General features: G+C 40.4%; 1 protein-coding gene across 1 annotated transcript in view; it reads right to left on the bottom strand.

Moving 5' to 3' along the window:
- Window positions 1–26,089, bottom strand: part of KCNJ3 (potassium voltage-gated channel subfamily J member 3) — a 168,804-nt gene extending 142,715 nt beyond the window's left edge. Inside the window, exons 1-2 of the mRNA XM_024218000.2 lie at window positions 25,403–26,089; window positions 11,655–11,871 (exon numbers count right to left, since the gene is read on the bottom strand). Coding sequence (XP_024073768.2) covers window positions 11,655–11,871; window positions 25,403–26,089 — 904 coding nt within the window. The remainder of the gene's footprint in view (window positions 1–11,654; window positions 11,872–25,402) is intronic.
- Between the last annotated feature and the right edge of the window lie 1,514 nt (window positions 26,090–27,603).

Here is a 27,603-nt window from a genome sequence, read left to right as displayed (position 1 = left end):
GGTCTAACTGGGCCAGCTCATACCATGTCTTGACAGTCTGAAACCAGTTTGATAGTAGGACAGGGGTTCTCAACCTTTTTCTTTCTGAGCTGTCCCCCCACACACACATGCTATAAAAACTCCACGGCCCAGCTGTGTCACAACAACTGTTTTTTCTGCATATAAAAGGCAGGACCAGCGTTAGGGGGTAGGAAACAGGAAAACTGCCCCAGGCTCCACACCACAGGGGGCCCCATGAAGCTAAGTTACTCAGGCTTCAGATTCAGCCCGGGGTGGCAGGGCTTGGGGCCCCGGGGTTCAGCTCCATGCTATGGTGCTTTGGTTTTCTCCCCTGGGCCTCAACAAGTCTCATGCCGGCCCTGCTTGGCAGACCCCCTGAAACCTACTCAGAATCCCCCAGGGGGTCCCAGACCCCTGGATGAGAACCACTGGTCTAGGAGATTTCCTGAAGAGCTTTGTTCAGTAAATAATGAGAGAGGCACCTGGCAATATCCAAGGTATAAAGCATGGCTTGTCACTACAGTGAAGCTTGGGGAAGAAGACAAATAGGTGAATCATCTGATTAAGATGAAAATCAGAAACCACTTTAGGTAAGAACCTTGGGTGAGGTCTCAGAGTCACTTTGTCCTTCTGGAAAACAGCGTGGGAAGATCCCAATATGAGGAAGCTAAATCTCCCCTATTCTTTTGCCCAATGTAATGGCAATTAAAAGGGCAATTTTAATAGACAGTTGGTAGAAAGGAAAGTATGCCAGCAGTTCAAAGGGAGAACCCATCACATCTGTTAAAACAATACTGAAATTCCAGCAGGAGGGTGGGTATCTCTGATTGGTGGGAAGCCTTAAATAAGCTCCATAAGGAACCTAGTCATGGTTAGATGGAAGAAAGCAGGTTGGCCTTTCACATGAGGGTGTTTAGCACAGATAGTCACCCTCTGAGGGCACTAATGGAGACACCTGAGTGTTCTAAGGTGAGCAGGTAGTAGAGACTGATGACAAGCGGAGCCCCCACAGGGGACAGCCAATTCTGTATAGCTCAGATGGAGAATCTCCTCCATTTGGTAGCATATGTGGGTTTAGTGGACTCTTGCTGCTCTATGGTACAATATTTGGAACTGTCAAGGAGGAGGATCTATCTGTAGATGTTATCCAGCCAGCATCCAGGCAGTCAGAGGGAGGAAAGCAGAGTCCAGCTGAAAAACTTGTCCCTTCAATTGTATGATCATATCTGGATATGCTGAAAGCTTGATTGGAGGCTGTACTTACAAGTTCATAAGGTCACAGTATCAGAACTACCTGGGCCATGCTGGGGCTATCAATAGCATCAGGGCTGCATCCTGTCTGATCTTCCCGAGCACTCTCAGTATAAGGGGAATAGAGGGTAGGCATACATGAACCTCAGTGATCACAGAATGAGAAAGGACAAAAAGCCATGACCAAGTTCCCCTATGGAGCAGAATCTGTGGTGTTTCTTGTTTAAGTCTGTTGTACAATACCCCCACCAGCACAAGATGTCTTGAAGGATAGAAACCTAGAAAGACCATTTATGGTTGTCCGAATATTGTCAGCAAGAACTTGTAGGTAGTCCACCATAGTGTTCTGTAGACCAGGAATGTGAAGGGTTGCTTACTTGTGTGACTTGGTGATTGATGCACTGGTCCCAAAGATTAATTGTTTCCTAATGCAGTGGCAATGGCCATGCCTCTCCCTGTTTGTTGACAGGGTATATTGTTGTAGTATTGTCACTGAGAATTTGTACTGTGTCACCCTGAAGTAACAGGAAGAAAGTCATGCATGCCAGTGGCATAGCACTCAATTCTAGATCATTTATGTGGACATTTGACTCCAGGGGAGACCAGAGGCTGACTCTGAAGGTGACCCAGATGAGCTCCCCATCCTACCTTTGATGCATCTGTCATGAGTATGATGCTCGGATGGAGTCATTCAAGGAGGGAGGGGGAGAGAAGGCAGATAAGGTGTTCATCTGCTATCCGGCCTTCTTCCCAAAACATGCTTCTGTATAGGGAGTTAATAGCTTTGCTCAAATTTCACTTCTCAGAGACACAAAAACAAGGGCAATCAGGAGTAAAATTTGCTATTTCACTGAAAGAGTAATAAGCTGTCAAATCAGCCCATCAAAGCAAATGGTAAAATCTATGGGAGCTTAACCTTATAACTGAAAAACCAAAGAGATGTTATCAATTAATTAGGGTCTCAATTATACCTATGCTTATTTAACATTAACATAAAATAGTGTGTTATGTCCTCCCACTTCTAAATACCATTTTTATATACTTTAACTTAACATGACACTATTTTGGTGTGACACGCAAAATGAGTGCACTCCTCTTGCAACTCTGAGTGTTCTAGCAAAGATTATTCCACAAGCAGAGCCATTCCCAATGATCTAATCATGATGTTACTAGTTCTGTTGCAGCAGAAACACTCAAAAGGCAACCAAATGTGCTTCTATTATTTGATTTCACATTTAAAACAGTATTATTTCCAACTATGCTTAAGCCCGTGTATTAAAGGAAAACTTTTCATTTTTAAAGATCTTTTCAAATAAATGTCTGTAGGAATTAAAAAAGGGAAAAGTCTCAAAATATAAAACACAATGTTAAAAGAAATTGAGTGCTACATTGTTTCCCTGATACTTTTCTCATGATTCCAACTCTCTCAGATTTTTTCTTAATATAATTGGAATTCCATATTTTCCTTCACAAAGGTTTTCGTTTTGCCTTTTTTTTTAAAAAAAAAAGGAAATAAAGTTCTTCCTTTCAACCTCATATACTAGATTTTTATATGATGCAATATCTGGCATATCCGTATCAATGAGATGATAGAGAATGCTGAAAACATAGTTGAAATGAAGATTCTTCAAATGCTGACTAGAATTCTTGACTTTAAAAACAGCGCAGTAGCTTTAGTAATTTACTCTCTCTCTCTCTCTCTCTCTCTCTCTACACTAAGGATTTTTTTTTACTTTATTCATTATAATTAGATTATTAAAATGGGATGAGTTTAAGAGGTAGAAGTATTCCATGGACCTAATCCTATAAACCACCCATTTATAGAACTCAGTAAGCTTTCTTTGTGCTGGGAGACTACAGGATTGGCCCCTGTGTTCACAGTACTTTTCAAGAGCGTACTGAGACTAATTTACCATAAAAAAAGCAAAAACTGAGTTTAGGCAGATGGGTATTGAATTTCCATTTAAACTCAAGCTATAGAAACAATAAGCACTAAGCAAGGCCTTTTCTGTTCATTCTGTCATGTTAGTATTAACAAATGCACTGGACTAACAGTCTAATATGAACCACAAAGGATTAGTTTGTGAGCTCTTCACAGCTGAAGGGGAAAACACAACTCCCCCATGTGATAATTTTATTATTTCTGAAGTGATCTCTTCTCCATGATAATGACTGTCTGTAAGTCAATTTTATAAAAAAAGAAAGCAGCTTCAGAAAACTGTGTTACAGGGCTGCTTAATGTTTTGAAATTCAGATATATTATGTTATCATATATTCTGTGCTGACATGTAAAATGAGTTTGGAAAAAAAAAGGTAGATGCAAAACAGAAGAAAGGCCGTATACTATTCTAAATATAAATTCATTGTGTTTGAAACTCACCCCTGTGTTGATCCTCTGAAGAGAGTGAGGTTCACCCCTACTGAACTAAGGCATCTGAACTAAAAATAAAATATTTTGATACTGAATTTGAAATTAGGGTCAGATTTTAAGTTTTAAAAAAGCAGTTCTCTAGGCAAACAATAGTTTATTTAATGGCTACAGAGAAGATCTTTGTCTACAGAGAGAAACACCAGAATAATAAAAACGCATTATGTAACATGTGAACAGGTGCATACAGTACATTGTTGCATATGTCTTAAATTTGACTTTTGGATATGCCGCCTTAGGAAAAAGGAACCAACCATATGCCAGGATAGATGGGGTAACAAATTCAACACATCGTCATTATAATATTGGAATGTACAGTAATTTGAACACTAAAAATTAAATTTCAAATCAGATTTAATAAAATAAGTTAAAACATTTTAATAAATGGTTTTCCCATTACAGCAAAAAGATAACAGCCCCTAACGTTCCATCAGCTATCAGACAGGATGTGGCTTGGACAGAGAAGGATGGGAAGGTTTGGACTCTATGGTTAACACCATGCCCTGCTTTCTTCCTTCAATCCCACAGAAGAGCTTGCATGGGAATAGGTTTTGTGGGAGATCTGCTATCTGAAAGTGGCTGACACCCACACCTAGATTAAATGCAGCTTCAAAAAACACTATCCCAATCCCTTGCTTGCAACTCCTTCAGAAAAACCCTTGCTCACTTTTAAGGCAGCTGTTCTCCAAGAACACTTCCCACATTGTGGGAACTTAAAAGGGGGAAATAATGTTGGCCAGAATAGCAACAGAAACAAATGCTAGGGAATAAGAAATTTTACTCCCTTGCATATCCTCAATCATGCAATCACTGTGGTAATTAACATGTAGTAAAAAGCAGTCCCTTCTACATGTGCATTTTGAGATATGGGGCATATTCCTGATTCCACTGCAGTCAATAAGACTTTTTGCTATTGAATTCAATGGGGCTGGGATTGGGACAATTGGGATTATCACTGAATCATTGCTTCTTATGTGTTCATTTGACATAGCAAAAATGTTTCATCCTTCATTACATTTAAAATGAAACATTAAACTACTAACCTTCACCTCATATTTATTATCACTGAAGATTAGTAATGGAATTCACAGACTTATCATATATATGAAACATGACCAACATCAAAAATAAAGGTCTTAAACTTACACTAAATGCAGACTTGGAATGAAACGTTGATGCTAACAAATTAAAATTACTGATCTATCAAACGTATATTTTTTAAAAGGTTAGGATTTCTGTATTCTTTTTAACAAGAAAACTTGGCATACTGCATAATTTCCACCTTTCTTTACTGCAGGAGTAAAGTTTACTGGATAATCAATAAATTGGATAATCAATAAACTCCTTCGTCAACCAAGTAAGAACTTCTATGAAAGCAGAGGTGAAAGTATTAAGCATGAAAAGCTACTCTTGGACGTCATGAAATTTCATTTTTATTGAAGGGTATTTGTTGAGAGGAGACATTTGTAACAGTTAGACAGTATTTGGTTTCAATCAGCAAAAACTTCACATTAAGAAGAAGCACACATTTTATGACAAAGATAGATAAGTAGTGAAAGTAAAAATTATCTAAACTGAGCCACAGCCTAAATAAAACAAAACAAAACTTTTCTGAACTAGAGCTCTGTGAGAGATTCAATTTAAACTCTCATCAAAGGGGAAAAAAAGAGAGGGGGAGGGGACACGCTTTGGTTCAAATTCTGCCACCAATGCCATTCACAAAAACTGCTGAAGTTCATCTGAACTTCATCAACACACATTGCAATTTTTTCCCATCTAAACATTCACAAGCATTGAGGTTGTTCTGTGCTATCTGTAGAATCTGACAAGGATTGATTAGGATAGGTCACATGAGGCATATCACAAGCTGTTTTCCAATACTGCCATTAGTTCCATCTAGTGTGACCTGCAAACCAGGTTCATTCAAACACAAAACTTAATGACCTGATCACTGAATTTCACAAGACGTGAAAAAAAACTGAAAAGAAGCTTTACTTTGCATATAATAGAAAATTAAGTTCTAGTTCTAGACAACAGGAACCATTCCAGCTGTTTGTTTAATATTCCATTGGCCTGATGCTCTTTTCAGTGTGTATATTCATAAAAAGAGCCAGCACATTTTAAAACTTTCATTGAGTATTCCTGCATCATTTAAGCAGTACATTGGAGGCAACTAACACTATTTTATTGATGATTCCAAATAGCCTGACAACATAGAAGACTGGGTTTTCTAAAAGCCTTTTGCCCGAAAAATCCTGCAGGGAGGATTGCAAAATTTATAAAATCCTACAGAAATCTCCACTTCCACTCTGAAAGACCTGCTAGCATTTAGAAGCAATTTCTAGCCCTAGTTGCCAACATTTACAATAATGTGTGTGTTTTCAAAAGCCAGTAAGGTGCCCTGATATGTATTTTACCACATTAAAGTAAAACAAGTTTTTATACTATACTCTTTCTACAAATATAAATAAAATGAATCTATTTCACATAATATTTACTACTAAACGAGAAAATGAGATTGAGTATATAATAATACAGTATTTCAAAGAAACCTGTGTGGTGTGGTTACTCTTACCCCTTGAATCTACTGTGCCTAACTTAAATGTTGTCTTGCCAAAACTGTCAAATTTAATTCCTTAGGAAACAATTTATATAACTTATTCTTTTTCTCTCATTCCTGAGGCAATCAACCCAGTCTGTATGAAATTACTGAGATTTTTCCCTAATAGTAAAGGTACATATTTAGAGGTGGAATAATACAAGAGCCAGGATAGCTAAAAGCCAACCTTGATACAGAGCTCCAATCCACTGTTTAGGCTTGTTAGTCAAGGATCATGTAAGGAAATAATAATGTACTCTCAAGAGAACACAGAAATCCATATGAAAGTGTGAGGGAGACCAAAGGGTGAAGAAATTATGTAAAAACTAATTTTTCCACAAAAAAGGATTCATTTGTTAACAAATTGAATTATTTCTAACATTACAAATCCTCCTGCAATAACAAGAATATTTCTGAATATTATGATTCAGCAAACATGCATGTAACAGTCGAGGATGTAGTCTTCTTTTCTATCAGAGATACTGGTATCACTTTATGATACCTACAGTTTATAGCGCTCATCCTAAAAGATGTGAATCATTAGGTTAGCAGGACAACCCACCAAGATACAGGTCAAGAAATCTGGTGAGCTTTAAATTGAGGGAGGGTTCTGAAAGTTTGAGAAGGTTTCCAGTGGAATCATGTTTTGGGAACCTGCAGGTCACTGAGAGATAATTTCATGGATGAAGGAGTGAAGTCCATGCCTGTCAATCCTACAGAAGGCACTAAGAACAGCAATGTTTAAACAGGGACCATAAAGGGAATTGTCTCAGACATTCCAATATACCCACTTACACTAGCACTGTTTGTCTTCCTACACTCCCTTAGGGCCATCATTGTTCAGCAAGGCACAAAATGTCAGTTTGTTGTAAGTGAGTATATTGGGCTCAGGCTTAGGGACCAGTTCACCCAAGAGTGTTGTTTGCCAGAAGGCCACTTCTTGCCTAAAGGCACTGCTCCTACACTACATGAGGGAAGAAGCAATTAGAATAAGCCCCCAGATGATACACTGCTGACAAGGAAAGCTGCCCAAAACCCACAGCAGAAAAAGCTCTAGCCAGGCTGAGTCCTGTGAAGGAAAAGTGGCAGGCTGTTTCTTCACAGCCCCCATCCACCTGCAGGTATGTCCTCTTGCATTACTAGTGATATTATAGCCACTAATGTAGCTGGGAGTGGAGCTGCTGCCTTTCACCTATATCCTCCTTTCTGCTGTTACATTACATTCAGCAAAATTTAGCAGGCATGTGTGTTAGTGGGAATGGCATTTCTCCAAGGCCACCTCATACATTTACTGATACATGTGTCAACGCCAACCTATACAGAAGTACATCCTCCTCTTCGTACCATGAAACCATTACTAACAAAGTAGGCAGTGACACAGGAAACTGCTATTTTCCTTTGGTGTCCTACTTCCACTTTGGGGCTCCATGTGATCCAGGGACACCTAAAAGCTGGGTGAGTAATGTGAACATTGACTTTAGATGTGGCCTCTGGGGATATGTATGTTAGTAACTGGGTAACATTTTGTTGCAACTGTTATTCAGAATATACAGAATACATCACAGATTATAATTTTACTATAGGAATGTTTGTAATATACAATGATGATGTTTGTGGTTTGCAGTTTTTCATGGTTCTAGGGGTTGTTTGGCAGGAAGATTTTAATCCTTCCAGATGGGAATTATTGTTCCTCAATTCTGTATGGACTGATCCTGGTAGATACTATACAGCTGCAATCCACTTTGCTCAGCAACTCTCAAGATCAGAATCATCAAGAGGGTTGAGTTGAACAGCTAAGGGAAGCGCTTAAGCAACTGATAAAAATAACAAAGGAGCAAGCAGAAACCTAGCTGTAGCAGTAGGTTATGCCTGAGCTGAAATCCTGCCCTATTGAAGTCAATGGGCATTTCATCATTGATTTCAGTGAGGCCAGGAGTCTTAATGCTTGTTTGAGCTATAGATTAGCAGATCACTTTTAACATAGATAGGAGGAGTATTCTGTAGGGCTGAAACCGGGGGGCGGGGAAGGTTGGTTTGTTTTTGGCCATTTGTTTCTCTGCTGAACTTTAAAATTAAAGAGTAGGTTTTATACAACCCTTACCTGGTTCTTCAAGGAGATATCCCAACCTCTCACAATAATGGAAGGTGGGCAGCAGGGCACTTAGGAATCATAGTCATCATCATTTACATCATATTAGTTAGGAATACCACTGGAATAATGGAGATACTCTTCAATTTAAGATACACTCATTATAGTAAAACATACATCAAGCTGCACCTCCTGTCCAAATTTGGAGGAAAAATTCCTGCTTCAGACCATATCTGCTGGGAAGCCTCATGAAAACACATATTGCTAGTGCAGACGGAGAAATCTGTCACTTCTGTCCTAACCCATATTGTTTCCCTAGAACTGCTTTTGTACATTTCTGTGTTGAGGAAATACAGTCACTCTTCCAAAGGAGTTTGGATACTACAGTTTCCTGTGTCTTTGTTATGATTCAACTGTGACCATTAGATGACATTGCAGAAGTGACAGCTATATGAATAGAAGTCATAGCAACATAATTATTATATTTTCAAAAGAGGATCCTCTCCCTTAAAGTTATGCTCTTAAGGCCAAATGCTCTTAAGAGCTGATGCTGTCCCCAAATCAAAGCAGAAAGGGAGTTCCTCATTAGCCTCAATTTACCATATGAAGGCAGTAGGGTGTGTTGCCAAGTGTACTCCCCTTACTGAAAACATTACATCAGTAACTTCCTTAGAGCGAGGAAGAGCTCACACTGGTGAAAGATGATCCAAGGATCTCAGTTAAACTTATAATGAACACACCATTAAAAAAGGCCAGTAAATGGATCCAATAAGTAAAAAAATCAGCGTGCAGTATTTAAGGCTATGTGTTGTGGGGGGAACCCAAATGGTGCGGAGAAGCCCTCCAAAATGTGAAAGAGGCTGAGTAGTGTTTCCTGGTCTCAGAGATCACAGAAGCCTCTCTATCTGAAAACTATGTGGTCAGAGTGTGACAATCTTTCCACAGCATCATCAGCCCAGAAACCCAGGCAAAATAATACTGAACCAGTTAGTGTTACCTTACAAAGGTAGCACCTTCCACTGTAAGAACTGACCTCCTTCCCAATGAAAGATTCAGGAGCAATCACAAGACAAGTGAGCCTAGAAACTAGTGCATAGGAAAGGATGTCCATGTGCACAGCCCTGGCTTCTGCCAGGTATCCTGAGATCCATGGGGGTCCCAGAGATTTAGAGGGGTAAGCCCTTTTCAAGGTCTGTGTGTGGGCAAATCCTGCCTTCCATCCCCAAAAAAACTCAGAAGACAGTCTGAGTGGGAACTCTCAGTTTTTCCCAGGTAGGTGACAATCTGGTCCTTAGAGAAGATCTGAACTGGTATGTTTAAAAAGAAGGCTACAGGGCAGTTTTTAAAATGAAAAGTTGTTTAATTTTTATCTTGTAGTATATTTTTGGGAAGGGATAATAGGAAGGAAAGGAAGGAAAAAACTGGAGAAGGATTTTTTTTTAAATGTAAAAGACAAGAGAGAAACTTTCTAATTTTCACTTAATCTAGTGAAAACACAGTTTATTGTTCAATCCAGGAACATGTGATAAATCCCTATAAGTAATATGTTTGGCACCAGAAACTAGACTAGACTTCCTTTTTATTTCAGTTCTTTATTTGTATCATTTGTATTTTTCTTCTCTATAGATTCACAGTAAAAACTGTCCACAGTGCAGATGCCAAATGTATTTTGTATGAAATCAGCCCTCCCTTTTTTTTTCTTTCTTAGTCCTCTTACAGTACCATCCTTTTCCCATTTAATTTCTCACAGCCTGCTTTCCCTGCTGCATTCCACTGTTTCTTCTCCATTCTCAAACTCTAATAGTCTAATTCTGCTTCATCTCTCACCAGTTAATTCAAGAATTGGGTTGCTTTCTCTCTGAGCTTCTCCTCTTCTATCTTCTGTTCACATTCTCTCTATTGTACTCTAAGCTCTTTCATTTTTTCATGCTTTATCCATATATATTATTTTTCACTTCGTTTATCCCACTTTTGTCTACTTCTATAAATCTCGCTCCTGATCCTGCAAATTCATGTGAGTTAGGGTTTGCAGAATAAGATCCTACTCCCAGCAGCTTATTTTTGATAATATGAAGACCATTTTAAGACTAGAATATTTACAAACATTGAATTAAAAAGGGGGTGAAAACACAGCCAAAGCAAGTTTAAAAATTCCAATGATTATTTGCAGAATTCTTTTCCCAATATCACCAATCTCTAATAAATAGCATATGCATAGTAGTTCTGTTTATATAAACATTCTGAGTCTTAGTCCTTAAGATTTTACACAAGCAAAACACTCACTAACGTTAGCAGGAGTTTTAGTTAAATAAGGACAGAGGACCTACTTCTGCTCTCACTGACTTCAGTGGAAGCTGTACTGAATTTATTCAAGGACTGCGAGTTTAGGCCCTCTGGCTTCTATCCTGCCACAACCTCTGTGCATGTTGACTCTTGTCCACATGCTCATGGCCCTATATTATTCAATATTCCATCCTCAAAAAACTGGTATTTTTTGGAACCGAAGAAGGTGTATTCAAATTGCATTAGTGCGGACAATGTTCAGAATTAGAACAGTATGTTTGGATTAAAAATACAGTTAATGGCATAGATTCTCCATAAAATATACTCCCTTGTTTATGTATACAGTGTACTTTTCTCCTTTACAAGGAATCTAATATCAAAAGTTTCTCTTTATTTTAAACATTTTCCCCTATTACATTTGGGTAGTACAAAAATATTTAAAAACAAAAATATGAACTGAAAAAATAGTAAATAGAATATTTTCCTAAATGTATTATCTCTAAATATTCTCCCATTGAAGTCATGCTTATTAGCATGCACACAAGCCTACTGGTGAGTCTGTCCACTGGTAACTCCAACACAATCATGCATGTACCTTGCAGCAAACATAAAATACATTATTCTACAGTAAAAACTGCAATGAGAACAGACCTGCATGCATCTGTCATTTATTTTCTACATTCCAAAACGCCTGATACAGGCACAACTGAGCAGCTGAATCAATTTCTACAGATATCTACTGTTATTTTATTAGCTCACCAACCCTCTTGAGCATGCAGATGCATATTTATAAAACATACATTTTAGTTTTCAACACAATAGCTCAAATAATATGTAGTTCACTTGAAAATAGGTGTACAGTCACCTTGTATGCATTAATGACATTCTACTACAATTGAGTAAAAGCCATTGTAAAGATCTATTTCACCTTTGGAAAAAGCAACACAATTATAAACTATATACAAACATATGTTTTGCTGGGTTGTTGTTTTTTTTTTACTCACCAGTTGTTTCCACAATGCCCTCTAGGATGACGACAATCTCAAACTGTTCAGTTTGCATGCTTCGCTGAGAGAGGTCATAGAAGGGGCTTTTGGCATCAATCACATGGCAGATCGTAAGTGGGGAAACAAGAAAAAGTTGATCTGCCCCTGTGCTAAAACCTACATCCAGTTCAAGTTGATCGAGAGGGAGGAACTCGCCCTCAGGTGTCTGCCGAGACTAGACAAGCATGCAGAAAAAAAGAGAAAAAAAATCACCGCTAGTACAGCAATTTTCGAGACAGCCTGACAGCAATTCACATCATTGCCAACACTTTGCACTATCAATCATCTGAGACAAAATCCAAACAAATCATTATGCAGATATGTTGTAGAAAACCAGGCAGAAACCCAATGTTGTTCATACAGAACATGCATGAATTATTTACGATATACATCTTACTATAATTACAGCTCACCAACTCATGAGCTTTGGAAAAATGCCTGACCAAAAAATGTCTGTTAACACAAATTACAGAAGTGGGTGTACATCAGTGGTGGTTCTGCCACCAGGACACCTGGGGCACTGCCACACTGAAAAGTTAGGAAATAAAAAATCAGAGTAAAATAAATGTGCCTTTAATCCAATTCTGCAGCTCATTCACAGCCTTAATTTTATAGAACAGCTCAGTCAAAAGAAGTATTCATGCAGGGGCAGCTCCTCCCATGATAGCTCAGGCGACAGAGTGTAAATGTGCATGTTTGACTAGGGGGCCCCAGAGAAAAGCAGCAAGAGTTCATTGAAAAACCACAAAACCAGTTGAAAGGAAATTTTAAAAGTACCCTTAATTAGAGCTCTGCTACTATCAGGCAAGTGGTTGCAATCAAGTCCATGGGACTATTCATATGTAAGGGACTACACTCTGAGAGTCAGGGCGGCAGATTCAGGCCATTAATGAGTATCTGTGCAGCCAGAGAGAGTTACATTGCCCCTCCTACAAGTTTAACCTATTGCCACTGGTGTATATATGTTAAAATGTAATATAAAACCACTGCATGCTACAGAATGTATCCAGAAGACCAAAGAGTCACAAGGCCACATATAGGCCTTCTATTATAATAAACTTATTACATAAATCTACTGCATTTAAATGTATTAATGGGCTGCTCAATGAAATGCAGGTGTATGGAAGCTGATTAACAATGCTTAATGGCAGTGTAAAAGTGAGTAGAAAACGTATTTTAAAGTATTCCCTTAAAAGATTTTACTCTATAATAACTACATACTCAGTGTGCATAACTGCATAATCACAGAGTAGAGAGTGGTGTTTGTTGTTGTAGTTAATGGTTGTCAACTTCTTTCCTATAAGCTGTATTTGAAGAACTTCATAACAAATCTGTAAAAATATTCTGAGCTGAATGTTGAAGTTCAAAGTCTCAGCTCAAATAAACCTTGTTTAAAAAAATCAGCATATTTAAATTAAACTTTGCAGGTCATTATTATTTCAGCACCTGAACTAGCATCTGTATAATCTCAAGCGCACTAGCTAGGCCTGCCACCAAAACACCACACCCACACTGCCCTTCACAACACAGTCCTGGAGCCCAATTCTATTGCATGCAAGGAGTATGGAGTCCTCTTTCCTTGTCTCATGCAGCATAACCATGGCAGTTCTGCAGTATTAGGAACTTCTGTGTCTCTTAAGAAGCTGGGTAAATTTCACCATATCTAAATGTACACTGGTAATTATAAGTTGCAAATAAAGCCCGTGGGGTTTATTATTATATGATGTATAGATTCTCAGGGCACTTCTACACTGCCCTGCAGTTCAGACTACGGTGGCCTAAATAGCAGTGTACACCAAAGTGCTACACTCAAACTCCCTCATGTGGATGTCGCAGGTGTGAGTGAAAAGGTTCCTCGTTCACATTAGTGTAATACAGTTTGAAGAGGATTACATTAATATGAACTAGGAACCTTTTAGTTTGCGCCAGCAGCATCCACACAGGGGAGTTACAGTGCAGCACTTTGGTGCGCATTGCTATTCATAGCCCCATAGTTCAAACTGCATGGCAATGCTGACAAGCCCTTCAATTTTGCTCTATGCTTTGTTTTATATTTAAAATATATCACAAGACTAACACAAACAGCTAAAACTGCCTTTTATCAAAAACAGGTCATATGTCCTCCTTCATGTTATTCTTTTGCATGACTCTGTTTGTTAGTGAACAAGGGAAACAGGATGCAAGCTTTCTAGGTTTAATGTCAAGTCATTATGAAAGCTATTTGGTAGGTAGCAGAATTGGAATATCAAAGGCAATTCTGCAAATCAAGCTTCAAATGGAATCTATTTTAAAGCAGTTTGGAAAAATTCACAGATTTCAAAATGTTGATGACAACTACCACTTTTTTTTTCCATTTTTGATTATCTTAATCTACCTGTATAAGGCAGCAACATTACGTTTTTTTTAACCAAACCTTCCGAGTTTTACACTTCAAAAAAAAAAAAAGGTCATATTTTATGGCTGTAACAATAAAGATGAGAAATATCATTCCAGTGCTGTGAAAGACACTTTTTAATCTGATTTAATTGAAACTTTTGCTTTATAGGCTACATTGTGTGTCTAGAACTATGCTACATTGTGTGTCTATTATTCAAATGTACATATTTCAAAATTATGGGGAAATTGTTTTTCTTTCAGTTACAGTAAGCTTAGGTATTGTAGCAATTATTGGTTAAAATACTGCAGACCAGAATGTGATTTTCCACTTTGTTTATTTTGTCCATTTGACAGCATTTTGCATACAGTCAGTTTTACTGTTTCACATGTGATCAGGCCCTTGTCCTACAATGGGCTCTGCATGGACACAGCACTCCTCTTGTGCAAAGGCAGGTTTGGAGCGTTAGCTTGTCAGTTTTCTTTCTGTTTGTGAAAATTATTTACTCTGCAACAGAGGATGGGAGGAAAAATGTTTTGTTTTTTTAAATAGGAAAATGTGATGGTAAAAACCACAAAAATTAGCAGAGGGATTCAAGGGCAGGTATAGAATCAGAAACCACTTTTAACACATTTATTAAAATTTGACTAGATTTCAAGTTTATGGTACTCATTTAAGGTTTGTTCTGGAAAACCTTTTGATGAGTCCTTACTCACACAAGTAGACCCTCGGCCTTACTTGCATGAGTAAGAACTCATGTGGCTACTCACATGTATAAAATTTAAATTTAAGCAAGACCAGAACACTTTCAGATTAGAAATACAGTGCACAATTTTAAAAGAGAGGATAATTAACCATTGGAACAGCTTATCAAGGGCTGTGTTAGATTTTTCGTCACTGGACATTTGACAATCAAGATGTTTTTCTACGAGATATGCTCTAGTTCAAACAGGAATAATTCAGGGAAGTCCTAACACCAGTGTCATACAAGAGGTCAGACTAGATGATCACAATGGTCCCTTCTGCCTTATAATATATGAAGGAATCTTCCATTTTATTTCCAATTAGTTTTAACCTCGTAAATTACCAGGTTATAAAGAGAAAATTATCCTACCTTCAATAACTAAATACAACAACTTTATGTACTTAATTTCATCAAGTGGCTCAGGCAATAAACTGAGTGAAATGCAAATGATTTGTTAATATAGCCATGATCTCGCACAAAAATTAAATCTTTATATAATTTTTGGATTACTAATTTACATATGATGTATAGTAACAAAGGACACTTTGCAATTCTGTTACCATATATCACCCTCCTTCTTCTCTTCCTATTGACTCAATACACCTCCTTTCCTGCTGCTCTGCCATATTTTTCCCTTCTTCTCTCCCACCTCCTGCTGTTGCTCTGATTCTTTATTTCCCTTTCTTAGTGCTCTGACTATGCTGGCTAGCACAGATCACTGTAGCCTTTGCTGGTAACCACAATTTATTGTTGACTTTACTTTATACAACAGAGAAGTTATTTTCTCTAAGTAAAAGTGAACTACCGGTAAGTCAAAAACTGGCACATCTGCCAATACCAACTTTTGATATAAGTGACCAAAATGAAGTTTCTGGTTTAAAGTAATATTGTAATACTTTTTTAAACTATTCATTGCTGATGTAGGCCAGATCTTGCATGCAACTTTACTAACATGGATAGTCTTATTTAAATCAAGGGGATTACACACACTGATAGAGTTACATTCTTAAATGTTGGCAAGATCCAGCTTGTATTATTTCCTCTAATTATGTCTTTTGTTGTTATAATTCAGAAGGCATCTGTAATTAATTATACTGGGACTGTAAACATTTACAAAAATAAAACTGTATCTGCATATATTTAAAGTGTGTATGTGTATATACACCTCTACCCCGATATAACACTGTCCTCGGGAGCCAAAAAATCTTACCGCGTTATAGGTGAAACCGCATTATATCGAACTTGCTTTGATCCGCTGGAGTGCGCAGCCCCCCCCCCCGAACACTGCTTTACCGCCTTATATCCAAATTCATGTTATATCAGGTCACGTTATATTGGGGTAGAGGTGTATATAGATATATATATGTACACATGTGCCCTTGGATTGTAGTGTTGATGGTATTATAGTCAGCATAGCAGTGAATTACAAAATCCGACCAGTTATGGTACCAGAGGAAGTCATACTGGTTGCCTTGAGAGAAAGATCCAGCTTTTAAGCAGCAGAGGAATCTGCTCTGGCGGCTGTATATTAAAAGCCTCTGAAACCAAAAGACCCTTCCAGATAGGAAGCAGAACAGAGGGTCAGAAAAGGGAAATTGAGAGAGAGAGAGAGGACACATAAATGAGGAATTCTCTATGAAATTTCAGGGTTAACCAAAATGGGAGCAGTGGAAGAGCAAGAACCATGAAAGCCACAGGTCCAGTACTCTGAAGCATCCAGTTTAATTTTTAAATGATAGTGCTATAATTCCATTTTGAGATTGGATGTAATTGCCTGTTTATTTTTATGGTCCTCTCTCAGGATTTGGTCCTATACATTTTAGAACTATACCAAAAATCCCAAAGCCAGTCTCTAAGAAAATCATTTTTCAGATTCACATGTAATCACAGGTTATATTTTATAGCCCTGAAGTTTTAGCTGTGAAATATGGGGGCGGGGTGAGAAAAGCCGAAGAGATTTTATTGCATTTTATTAAAACAGGATTCCAATGCAACAATGAATTTAAATCCATTGTAGATAGGAGTGAGTGAGTTGCCTCTGCTATCACATCCTACCACAAAACAATGAGCTTTATGTAAATATATCAAATCAAATTAAACATCTAAAACACATCTGTACAAATATCCTTATCTGTGCTTCTCCAAGGAACACTGTTTTTGCCAAAAACATACAGGTGTGCCACCAGACATTTTTGGAAGGGAATTGTTTTTGTTAGCAGTCTTGTGGTCACTTCAATAATGTAAAAAAACAATGCAACTGAAAACAGTCTTGTACTAAACTTGGTGACATGGTTACAACACGATGGCATATAAATCAATAGCTGCCAAAATTGGTGCTGCTCCACTGTGTTTTGTATGCACTTTGAATAGCTAAAAATACTTTGCTTACAACCATAAACTTCAGTTTATAAGCAACACAACCTGCCTTAAGCACTTAAGGTGGGGCACGGAGCTACACAAAACTCAAAAGTCGTGGATGAGGGGGTGTGTGGGGGGAAAGAGGGGGTGCATTCTGCAGAAAGTCTGGGGGATGTTAAGGTAGCTAAGATGGGTGATGAAGGCTGTAGGGCAGTGGTTTTTAAACTTTTGTACTGGTGACCCCTTTCAAATAGCAAGCCTCTGAGTACGACCTCCCCTTATAAATTAAAAACACGTTTTTATATATTTTACACCATTAAAAATGCTGGAGGCAAAGCGGGGTTTGGGGTGGAGGCTGACAGCTTGTGACCCCCCATATAATAACCTCATGACCCCACCCCCAGTTTGAGAACCCCTGCTGTAGGGGATAGTTGGTTGCTGCATGGAGCTGTCTGAGGTAAAGTTGGGCTTTTCCCCTCACCTTCTGCCACTGCCTAAACCCTCCCAGTGGCATCTCCCCCTGGATCCAGTAGGGGAAGCCAGGAAGAGAGTAGGTATGGAGGCCTCCTGGCTGCCTGCTTGGCAGGTTATACAGCAGCCCTTGGTGGCCAGCCGCAGCAACTCCTATAACCCTGATGGACAGGAGATCTCAGCTGAGCTACATCACAAGGGGCAGCTGAATGAGAGTGCAGTATTGCCACCTCTCTACATTTTATCATAACTAGCAATTCGGGGGGGTTCACTTACCTCTCTCATGAAAAAATAATGAAAGGCTGACATTGACAACATATTAATTTTCATAAATATTCAAAATGGCCACTATCTCCTATTACTGCCAACGGGGCTGACGCCAGCAAGATGGCCACCATTTCCCTACAGTCCAGATCCATGTGGATGTGAGGCTGTCCTTAATAAAGGCTATGGTCAGGGGGAGCGGGGGGGGGGGAGAAAAGGAGGCAAATTTAGGAGTTGCAGAGGGAATGGGGAGAGGAGGGAGGTTGAAGGGGGTGCAGAGAACAGTGATGGGGTGGGAGATGGAGGTATCAGATGGCAGCTCTCCCAGCCTGGTGGTAGCAGTGGAAAAGGGGAGTCCTCCCAAAGCAGCCAGGGGAACGCAGTGTTGCTTGGGATCCAGACAGAGAAATCCTGGGGGGGCAGCAAGGCAATGAGGGGGAGAGCTGAAAAAGTGGTGCTGCTGGGTCCAGGGAAGAAGAGAAGCATCAAGGCAGAAGGGAGTCAAGACATTAAAAGGAAATGTCTGGAAGTTGCCACAGCTTAGGGGTGAGGAGATGGTAAGTGGAGTCTCCATCTGAGCAGCCAGGAAGAGGCATGCATTTTGTGTGCATTAAAGGTTGACTTTTCAACCTGAAACTATCTCACACACATACCCAGAAGAGTAGAGGGGAATTAAAAAGTCACAAGACAGACTAAAAAAAACATGGTTTAATGATGTTTCTGAAAATCTCATGATTTGTGGGGCAAATCTCATGAGGTTTTGAGCTCTGCTTCATGATTTTTGATCTTGAGAGGGTTCAGCTCAGGATTTTTGATTTACTGAGATTTCCAGGATATTCTCAGTATTCTCCGATGCATGATACTTCATAGTCTTGCAAACCTCTTGATGCTTTACTGCATTATATGTACATCCCAAATAAGGAGTAGTATGTAATAGCACCAACCCATGAATAGAGTCAGGAGCATCCCGGTTGTACTGGAAGTGGGGAGCAATTTGTTGCACCCTTTCAATACATAGCATGCGCCCTCCTCCCAAGTGGTTGACCAACTCAGTAGGCTGAAGGAGCAAGAGCAATGGTTCTACCCATTCCCTGTCCCTCCTCAGCCACTTGTCCTAATGGATCAGCAGCTGGTCAATGGAGATAAAAATCATGATTTTTAAAAAATAATGTAAAACTTGACCTTTAAAACATTTTAAATAATGATTTTTTATTTAAATTGATTATATTTAAATCAGATTTTTTTATTTCCATGTTTTTTTTATTACCACTTTAAACTGCTAATGTAGATGTTTTGTGGTTGTTTCTTTAATTAGTTTCCAAACTGGGTGTAGTGTTAGTAGAATTTCGTTAGTCGTGGTAGTAAATGTTAGTGGAATTTCAGATTTACATGGAGATTATTATTATTTTTTTTTTTTTTTACTAATAAGTGTCACACTTAAAATCCTCATCTGTAGTGAAAAGGAAAAGTTCAAGGTTTCAATGCTGCTCTTATTATGAGCAAAACAAATTCAGACACAAAACCAATAAGCGAAAAGTGCATGTTATATCTGCCACTTTCTGATATATTAAACTTCCACAAGTCAAGAAGGCTGAAATACTTAGACCAGGCTATATTTCTCTATCAAGATTTGCAGTTTGAAGTCAATGAGACTTGTGCTCCTAAGTCACTTAGGTGCTTTGGAAAATCCCACCCTCAGCTCCCTAAATATGGGTTTAGGATCCTAATTTTAGGCTCCTATTTTTGAAAATTTTGGCCTATGTGCATAAAAAAAGTTCACCAATAACTGATAATATATTGAAAGTCTAAATAACTTTTCATTGTTAATGCTGAAGCTCTTTTATTCTGACATGACAATATTTTATGCTATGAAGACTGGTTTTAATAAAAATGCAATTTTAATGGCTACTGCTGCAAACATTTTTGCACATGCTTAAACTTTAATCACATTATGAGTCCAACTGAAGTATTCATAGGAATAAAGTTACCTATCTAATCACGTTTCCAGGATCAGAGCCTTAATTTGCATTTTTAAAAACCCAACATTTATAATCTAGTTCATCATACATTTTAATATGATGTTACAATGACATTTTCAAATTTGCCTGACGAAGCCTGAGGCTAATTTATTATTAATAATAAAGTCTTCTATAGTAGTGCCTTAAGAATGAACTAAGAATGGAGCCCCATTGGGCTAGACACTCTACAGAGTAGCAGACAATCCCCATTCCAAAGAGCGTACAGTGTAAATAGACAAGACAGACACAGAGTGAGGGAAAAAGTATAACACACAAACAGAGTGAACAATGTGACGGTGGCAAACATGTTAGCTCCACAATTTTTTTTAGGGCGGAGGGAGGGGAAAAAGGGAGTTTGGTTTAGGTAAGAGGAATAAGCTGAAATGGAAAGAAGAGTGAAGGGAGAGGGAATATTCAAAGGAAGGAGAGACACAGGGCAGGGGAGAAGATAAGAAGTGCAGGTGTGGATTGAAGCAGAGATGAAGCAATTGTAAGGGAGGGGAAAGGAGAGGGTTGGAGCAAACAGCCACTCAGCACATGGCAGAGAACATCTAGTCAAAGCTGTAGAATGTTCTGTGGGTGTCCAAATCATGATATGAAATGAAATCACTCTACCCTGCATATGATGTTCATCACTGTGCTCCCCTTGGTACCCTGAACTAGGGTCAAGATACCCCTAATGTTACACTACAGAATCTTTACATTTCACAGCTGTGATATAATCCATTATTCCACAAGAGGTCCTACCAAAGTCAAGGTGCTACTCAATCTGAACAAGAGTATAAGAGTCTGGCCCCTACATTATTTTAAACAATAGGATTGTAGTTTGCAAGTGATCTCAAATGAACTTTATGATGATGGGCAGAGTTAACCAGAGAAGACTGGGAAATATATATTTATATATTTGAGGCAGAGGATAGGGAGTGGGGAGATAAAGGAGTCAACAGAAATGACATGGTTTTCACTTTTGTCAAAATTCTTCAAAATTTTTGGAGTTGTGTCAAAAAACCTCAAAACCAAACATTTTCCAGAACTTTGAGTTTTTTGGGGGGTTTTTTCAGCAAAAAACAAAAATATTTCAACAACTTACATTTTTGTGAAAAATTCTAATTTGTTGAAAAAGCCATTTTCCATCAAATGAGCATCTTAATAGAAGGTTTTCTTCAAACCAGCTGTAGAGATAACTTTGAAATTCCAATCTTATTACTTTGTCTTGGGATAAAACAATGTTTAACTAACCTCTAAAATGAATGTCCTGTGTTCCTCAAACAAAGAAAATCCAACATAGGTCTCACAAATCAGTGAAAAATTTTCCAAGTACTATACTGGAATGGAAAACTTTTTTAAAAGACTATTTACACATTTCAGTACTCTTTGTTAAAGTTTTCCTTTGCCTACAAGATCACTCTCACTGCAGAATTTTTTTGTCAAATAATTCTATCTAGGAGCCAAGTTTTGTCCAGCATGCTCTGGGCTCAGCTCCCAGAACCTGCGCATGTTGGACGATCCATGGTGAAGAGAGATTCACAAACTTTTCAGAGTATACCCTGCAGAGCTAGTTGGGGTCAGTGTACATAGCTTCTAGCCATTTTCTGGCCCCTAACTTACCCTTCTCCTTTAGCTCACTCCACACACACATCCCCATCCTCGCAGAGAGCTCTCCACCAGGTCTGAAAAATTGAGGAAGGACACATTTCCACAAAGCCTAGGGAGACATGTGTGTGGGGAGAGCACCCTCTATGCATGTCAGCTCAGGGACACAATCCAGTTCAAAATTACCATAATGCACAAACTCTCATACTGTCACTGTTTATGTGGTACAGTATGCATGAACATTCTACAGTACAATTTTTAATATAATGCCTTTAATTGTAGCCTGGTTTTATGTGATTTTATTTCTACATATTACGATGCATTTGGTGTTTTATTTAAATTGATACTAACACAAGTTTCTTCACAGAAATATTTATATTCAACAAATTTGCACAATAAATCTCACTCATGAACTGGCTCACTCTTCCAAACCAAGCATAAAAAGTGATTATAGAGTCATGCACTCAGATCTGTAATATTTGCTAAGTTTTGTGAAATCATGGCAAGTTCTAAAAGCAGCTTCAGCTTTTATAATCCTTTGCAGGGGCATGCCAAAATTACACAAAGGGAGAACTTTTTAATTCACAGAGCAGCATTGTTATTGAAATGTACCACAGGGCTGAACGCCTTAAAATAATTAAATATAAGGTAGACTACTGATTTTAGCCCAGACCTCTAACTGGACAGTAGAGCCTAATAATGTAAAGCAGTTCCATGGTTTATTTTGCTGCCCTCTTAAGTTTAGATGAACACCAACCTGGTTATTTCACACACAATTTATTTTAGTAATTGAAACTACTGATAATAGAAAACAATCCCCTTTAACCAGATATGGAAAATATATAACTAAGGTCTGATTTCGTTATCAGAAATATCTAAAATAGCTGCCAAGGGGGGAAAGTTAGAGTACCTCCCTTAAGTATTTCAATTTTGATCTATGGAAATTATCCTGGCAAGGTAATAAAGAAGCAACTTAATTTCTATAAATTTTTCTATCCTATGATGCATATGAAAAATTCACTGAAGTTGAGGACAATGTGTGGGCTAACACCATATTTGGAGGTTAGACTTTACCATGAATTAGGACACAACTATGGACCTGGTTCTCCAAATACAACTGAAAATAGAGAATAATCTCATTTGGAAGTGTTTGTTCAGGTCCAAATGCCACAATCCTGCCACTGAATCCATGTAGTGAGACACTTGTACTGGTGCTCATCTGGATAGGCAGTGTGCACTGTTGATGGGTCCAGGAGCAACAGGGACACCCCCACAAGTGGGGGGAGAGGGAAAGATCTGAAGCAGGAGCAGCTGGGGCACCGCTCCTGCACTTCCCCAGGTTCTCCCTCCCCATAGCATGTGTGTATGGGAGAGGGGGAAGGTGCTGCTTCTTTCTCATTTCCCACCCCCATTCCCTGTGCTGTGGGGTGGGGGGAGGGGCCTGTCCTGCCTACTACTGCTGCTGCCATTGGACATGGAGGGTAGGGAAGGGCCAGCTGATTATCTCTCCCCTACGGGGCAGCAAGAAGGTGGACGCTGTGTCTGTTTGGTGCTTGGGAGCAGCCATGTTGGGCTCTTTTCCAGGCCCACCCTTCTCTAGTGAGCTAGATCTCTTATGATGCCAGGAGAAAGCTGATTGCCAAGTTTTCTTCGGGCTCTGGAAGGGATTTTTCCCCATATGACAAAACTGTCAAATTTCTATGTGGGATTTTTCACTTTCCAGCCATCATCCTGGAGGTCCAGATTTAGGGTTTAAATAACATCTGTCATGACTTTAAAAGTTTCTAGTACAGTTGTTGGGCTCAAAAGGGTCCAAAGTGAGGTCCATGTAACCCAAGGGGCTGCTTGGGCAAGGACCCCAAGCATAGCATTGCACGATAAAGGGGTACGCTCCCATGTCTCACACACTGTGAGGTCTCCTCATCTCTTCTACCTCGTGCATGGAGGAGGGGGGAAGAGGTTGGGACCTTGGCTTCCAGACAGGGTTCCTGGGCAGGCCGGAGTGGGCATTGCCCTCACTTCCACCCTTACGTCTGCCAAGCTGGAGCCATTGATGACCAGTTGAAACCTTCTCTAGAATAGCCCTGCCAGGTAATTTACAAAGTTTTAATAAAGTTGCAGCCTCCGCATTTAACCATACTGTGGCATATATACCTCATTGTTTGGAAATCAATGGGACTCTGCTAACACTTTTCAAATTGCAGGATTGGGGCCTTAGTTAAAACTATGGACCTGCCATAATTTTAAAGGACTTCCACAGGGGTAATTGAGAGCAGAATTTGGCTTGGGAGAGGGAGAATACCTTAACCTTTGTTACCAATAACCCTCGAGAATATTTAAAAAAATGTTTTGAGTTTTCAATATTTTAGTGTAGTGAATATCCATTTTCTAGAGGATGAGTATTTATTATCAAATTCTAGTCAATTTCATTTGCAGACTACTATAATCTAGGGGCTTCATCCAAAACCCACTGAAGTCAATGGGAGAGACTGAAGTCAATGCATTTTAGATCAAGCCCTATAAAAATACTGAAATGTCTGAGTTGCAAACACTTCAGGTTGATATTTTAAAATATGTACTGTTTACCACAGAATTTTTCTTGTAGAGCACCATAGAAATATTTAAATTGTTTTTAGGTTTTGGAACAAATTTGACTTGAATCTAAGTTTATTCTAGATCATGTAAGGATGTTAAATTATATTTAAAATGTCAGTATAATGGTCAGTTTTCCTTACAAATCATCTATACAATTTTAAAACCCACTATCTTGAGATTAGGCCTCCCATGAAGTTAATGAACTATACGCACAAATCTCCGTGACTGGCCCTCAATATTATTCAAAAAAAGATACACCAGAAAATTGACAAAACAAAAACAAAAGTTAAAACAATAACCAGAGATTCTGAATGGAGATTGCTTTCTTTAAAAATAGACCCTGTTTACTTAACAGCTCAAAATGTAGGCTGTATAATGTTAAGGGCAGGAATCTACCTATTCTGTCTATAAAATGCACACATATTACGGTGCTGAATAGACATAATAACCAAACTGGAAATGTGTTGACAGCAAACTATAGTGTAAAGGGTGCAGAGACCAAAAGTTAAAGGCCAACTGTAGAAAATACTCTTGTGCTTGCAAGATACTCCAAAGATTGACACTCAAAGAAGCAAACAAAGAAAAATGTTGATTTAAAAAACTGACCTGGATGGAGGAGAGTTTAAAAGTTAACTCTGACTTGGGAATCTAATGCTTTGAAAATGAAGATGATTGAATGAAGATGAATTCTGATAGAGTGGGAATGCAAGAACTCTGGAGAAAGAAGAGGAAAGTGGAAACTGGAGAGCTCAGAAGGAAGGTGATGGAGCTGAGAGTGCTGTAAAGAAAGGAGAAAGGAAGGAGAAGCAGAAAAAAGATAATGGAAAAGCTCTGGAGAGAAGAGGAGCAAGGTATTGAAGTCAGAAGTGGTAAGGTGGAGAAATCATCTTGAATGCTCTCTGGAAGAGGTGGGAAAGTAGAAGGGGAGCTGAGAGTGGTCTGGGGAGAAGGAGGTTGGTGAAAGGGGAAGAAAGTGTGAGTGCTTCAAGGGAACGGGGAAAGGTGCAAGAAAAGGTGAGAGAATTCTGGGGAGAGGGTGAAGGGTGAAATGTGAGTGCTCTGTGGAGGAAGAGGCAGCATGAGGACTACAGGAGGCAGTGGAATGTGCAGGAGGTGGTAACGCAGAGGAAGAGATGGTATGAAGGTTCTGGAGAGAAGAGGAAAGTGAAGGAGGAGTTGGATGGGCTCTGCGAAGGAGACAGCAGCACAAGAGCTGTACGGAGAGATGAATGGTTCATGAGGATGTTTGACCGCCAAGGAGAGGGCAAGAACAGGACCATGAACTTACTTTAAGTAGCTTGCAGCGGATCTGTGCGGAGACCATGTGGCTGTTGCGAAGGTTGCCTACCCTGAACATAAGGGTAAGTTTGCCGTCCCGCATGGAGATGACAGCATGCTCACTGAACATCAGTGTCTCTGCCCGCTTCTTAGGCTGGGACATCTTGATAAACATGCAGCCAATGAGGAAGGCATCCACAATAGAGCCCAGGATGGACTGGAAGAGGAAGAGGATGATACCCTCGGGGCATTTGTCAGTGATATAGCGGTAGCCGTAGCCAATGGTAGCTTCAGTTTCAATAAAGAACAGGAAGGCAGAGGGGAAATTGTAGACATTGGCCACACAGGGAGTGTAGTTATCATCATGGGCTTTGTTCAGATCACCCCGCATGTAGGCGATGAGCCACCACATGGAGGCCATGAAGAGCCAGGCCACAGTGTAAGTGAGAATGAAGATAAAAAGATTCCAGCGCCACTTGAGGTCCACCAGGGTGGTGAACAGGTCCGACAGGTAGCGGCTTGTCTCGCTGCCCAAGTTGCCATGCTGCACATTGCAACGACCATTCTTGTCCACAAACCGCTGCCTCTTTCTTCTAGGAGCAGCTGCTGCCGCTTGCTGCTGGTGGAAGCCTGAGCCACTGGAAGAGGTGGTCACTACCTGGTAATCGTCCCCGAATTTCCTTCGGAGCGCAGACATAATATGGAGGGGCTAGCCAGAGTCACCAGAAAGGAGGCACCACTAGGCTTGCACAGCACAAGGGGGCGAGGGTCTGCCTCTCCCCTTCACTCTCTACTTTTCTACTCTTCTCTCTCCCTGCCTCTTTCCTTCCCCGTTTCTCTGCCCTTCTGCACTTTTCTGTCTCCCTTCCTCTTTCTTATTCTCTCTCCTTACCTTACCTCCTCTTTTCTTTCCCTTCCTGCTTCTCTCCTCACTCCCCTTTTTTCAGATGCTTCCTCTTTTTCTTTTTGCAACCCCCTACTTTCCAATCGCTCCCTATTTAACAGGCAGAACCTTCCCTCCCCTCCCCGCCCCCCTTAAAACCAGGAGCCACACAAAGACATGCAGTCCCGTTTTACCTTTGTGCAGCTCGTTCGCTCGCTCTGTATCTCCCTGATTCCACTTCCCTCTGCTGCACCTGTATGTCAGAGGGGGAAAACCGATGTATTCCGAGCAAACTAGCTGCAAAGCCTGCAATGAGAAGGGCAGATGCTCGCCCCTCTCCTCCCTGTCTTCCTGCTCCTCCACGGCGCTATCCTTTGGCGAGGACCGGGCACAAAGGCATCTCTTCCCAAGCTCAGTGCACCCCTGGTAAGGCGGGGAACGGCAGCGGCAGCCCTCCCGACCCCCTGCTCTTCCCAATCCCCCCACCCAGCAAGTGAGTCTCTTTCCAGCCGGGCTCTCACTATCGGCTGTTCAGCTGGACACAAGTCAAGCACATGGGCGGAGAGGCGATCGCCGAGCACCAGGCACCCCAATCCCCGGGAGGAGGCAGCTTCCTAGCTGTGTCTCTGGAGCTGCTCCTCTCTCTCCTCAGCCCCGGTTCTGCTGCTCACAGGACGGCTTGAAATACGGGTCCCTCATTATCCCCCGGCGGCGGCTGGTAGCAAGGAGAGACCCCAGGGAGCCCAGCGCGGGTAGCTCAGCAGGGAGGACCCCTGTTGGGCTGGCAGCTTCTCCCCTTCCTCTGCAAACCGTGGGGTGGGGGTTACAGCCTGGCGGTTGCTCCCGTTCAGGTTTTTAGCTGGAATAGATATTATGCTCCACGGGTTTTTTCCTCCTCATGCTAGCGGGCGGCGCGATTCGCGGCGTGGCGAGGCAGCGGCAGCAGCCCCGGGGGTGTGCGCGCGGCGGCGCGTGCGAGGAGCGGCGGAGCTCCGCTAGCCCCGCCTGCCCCTGCCTGCCCTGCACCTCTGCTGCTCCTCACTTGGCTCTGCAGTGCCGGGCAGCACCGCCACCCCAGCGCCCCCAAAGCAACGGGCTCCCCCCAGCGGCTTCCAAACCCACCTCCCTCCTACCCTGGTTCTCGCAGAGGAGGCAAAGGGGCTGCGGCTTATGGCTCGCGGATCAATGGCTCGGAAGCCGACAAATTGCTGCGATTGTGGCACATCATCAACAGCAGAGGCAGCGCTCCGTGCAAATGAGTTGTTCTCCACTTAATGCAGAACATATGAGAGAGTCGCCACGTGATTTTGCCCACACGTGAGGGGCTC

The sequence above is a fragment of the Terrapene carolina genome, unplaced genomic scaffold (assembly GCF_002925995.2).
Source record: "Terrapene carolina triunguis isolate 2854851 unplaced genomic scaffold, T_m_triunguis-2.0 Scaffold62, whole genome shotgun sequence".
Lineage (NCBI taxonomy): Eukaryota > Metazoa > Chordata > Testudines > Emydidae > Terrapene > Terrapene triunguis.
The sequence above is the reverse complement of the archived record's forward strand: the minus strand, read 5'-3'. Positions and strand labels throughout refer to the sequence as shown.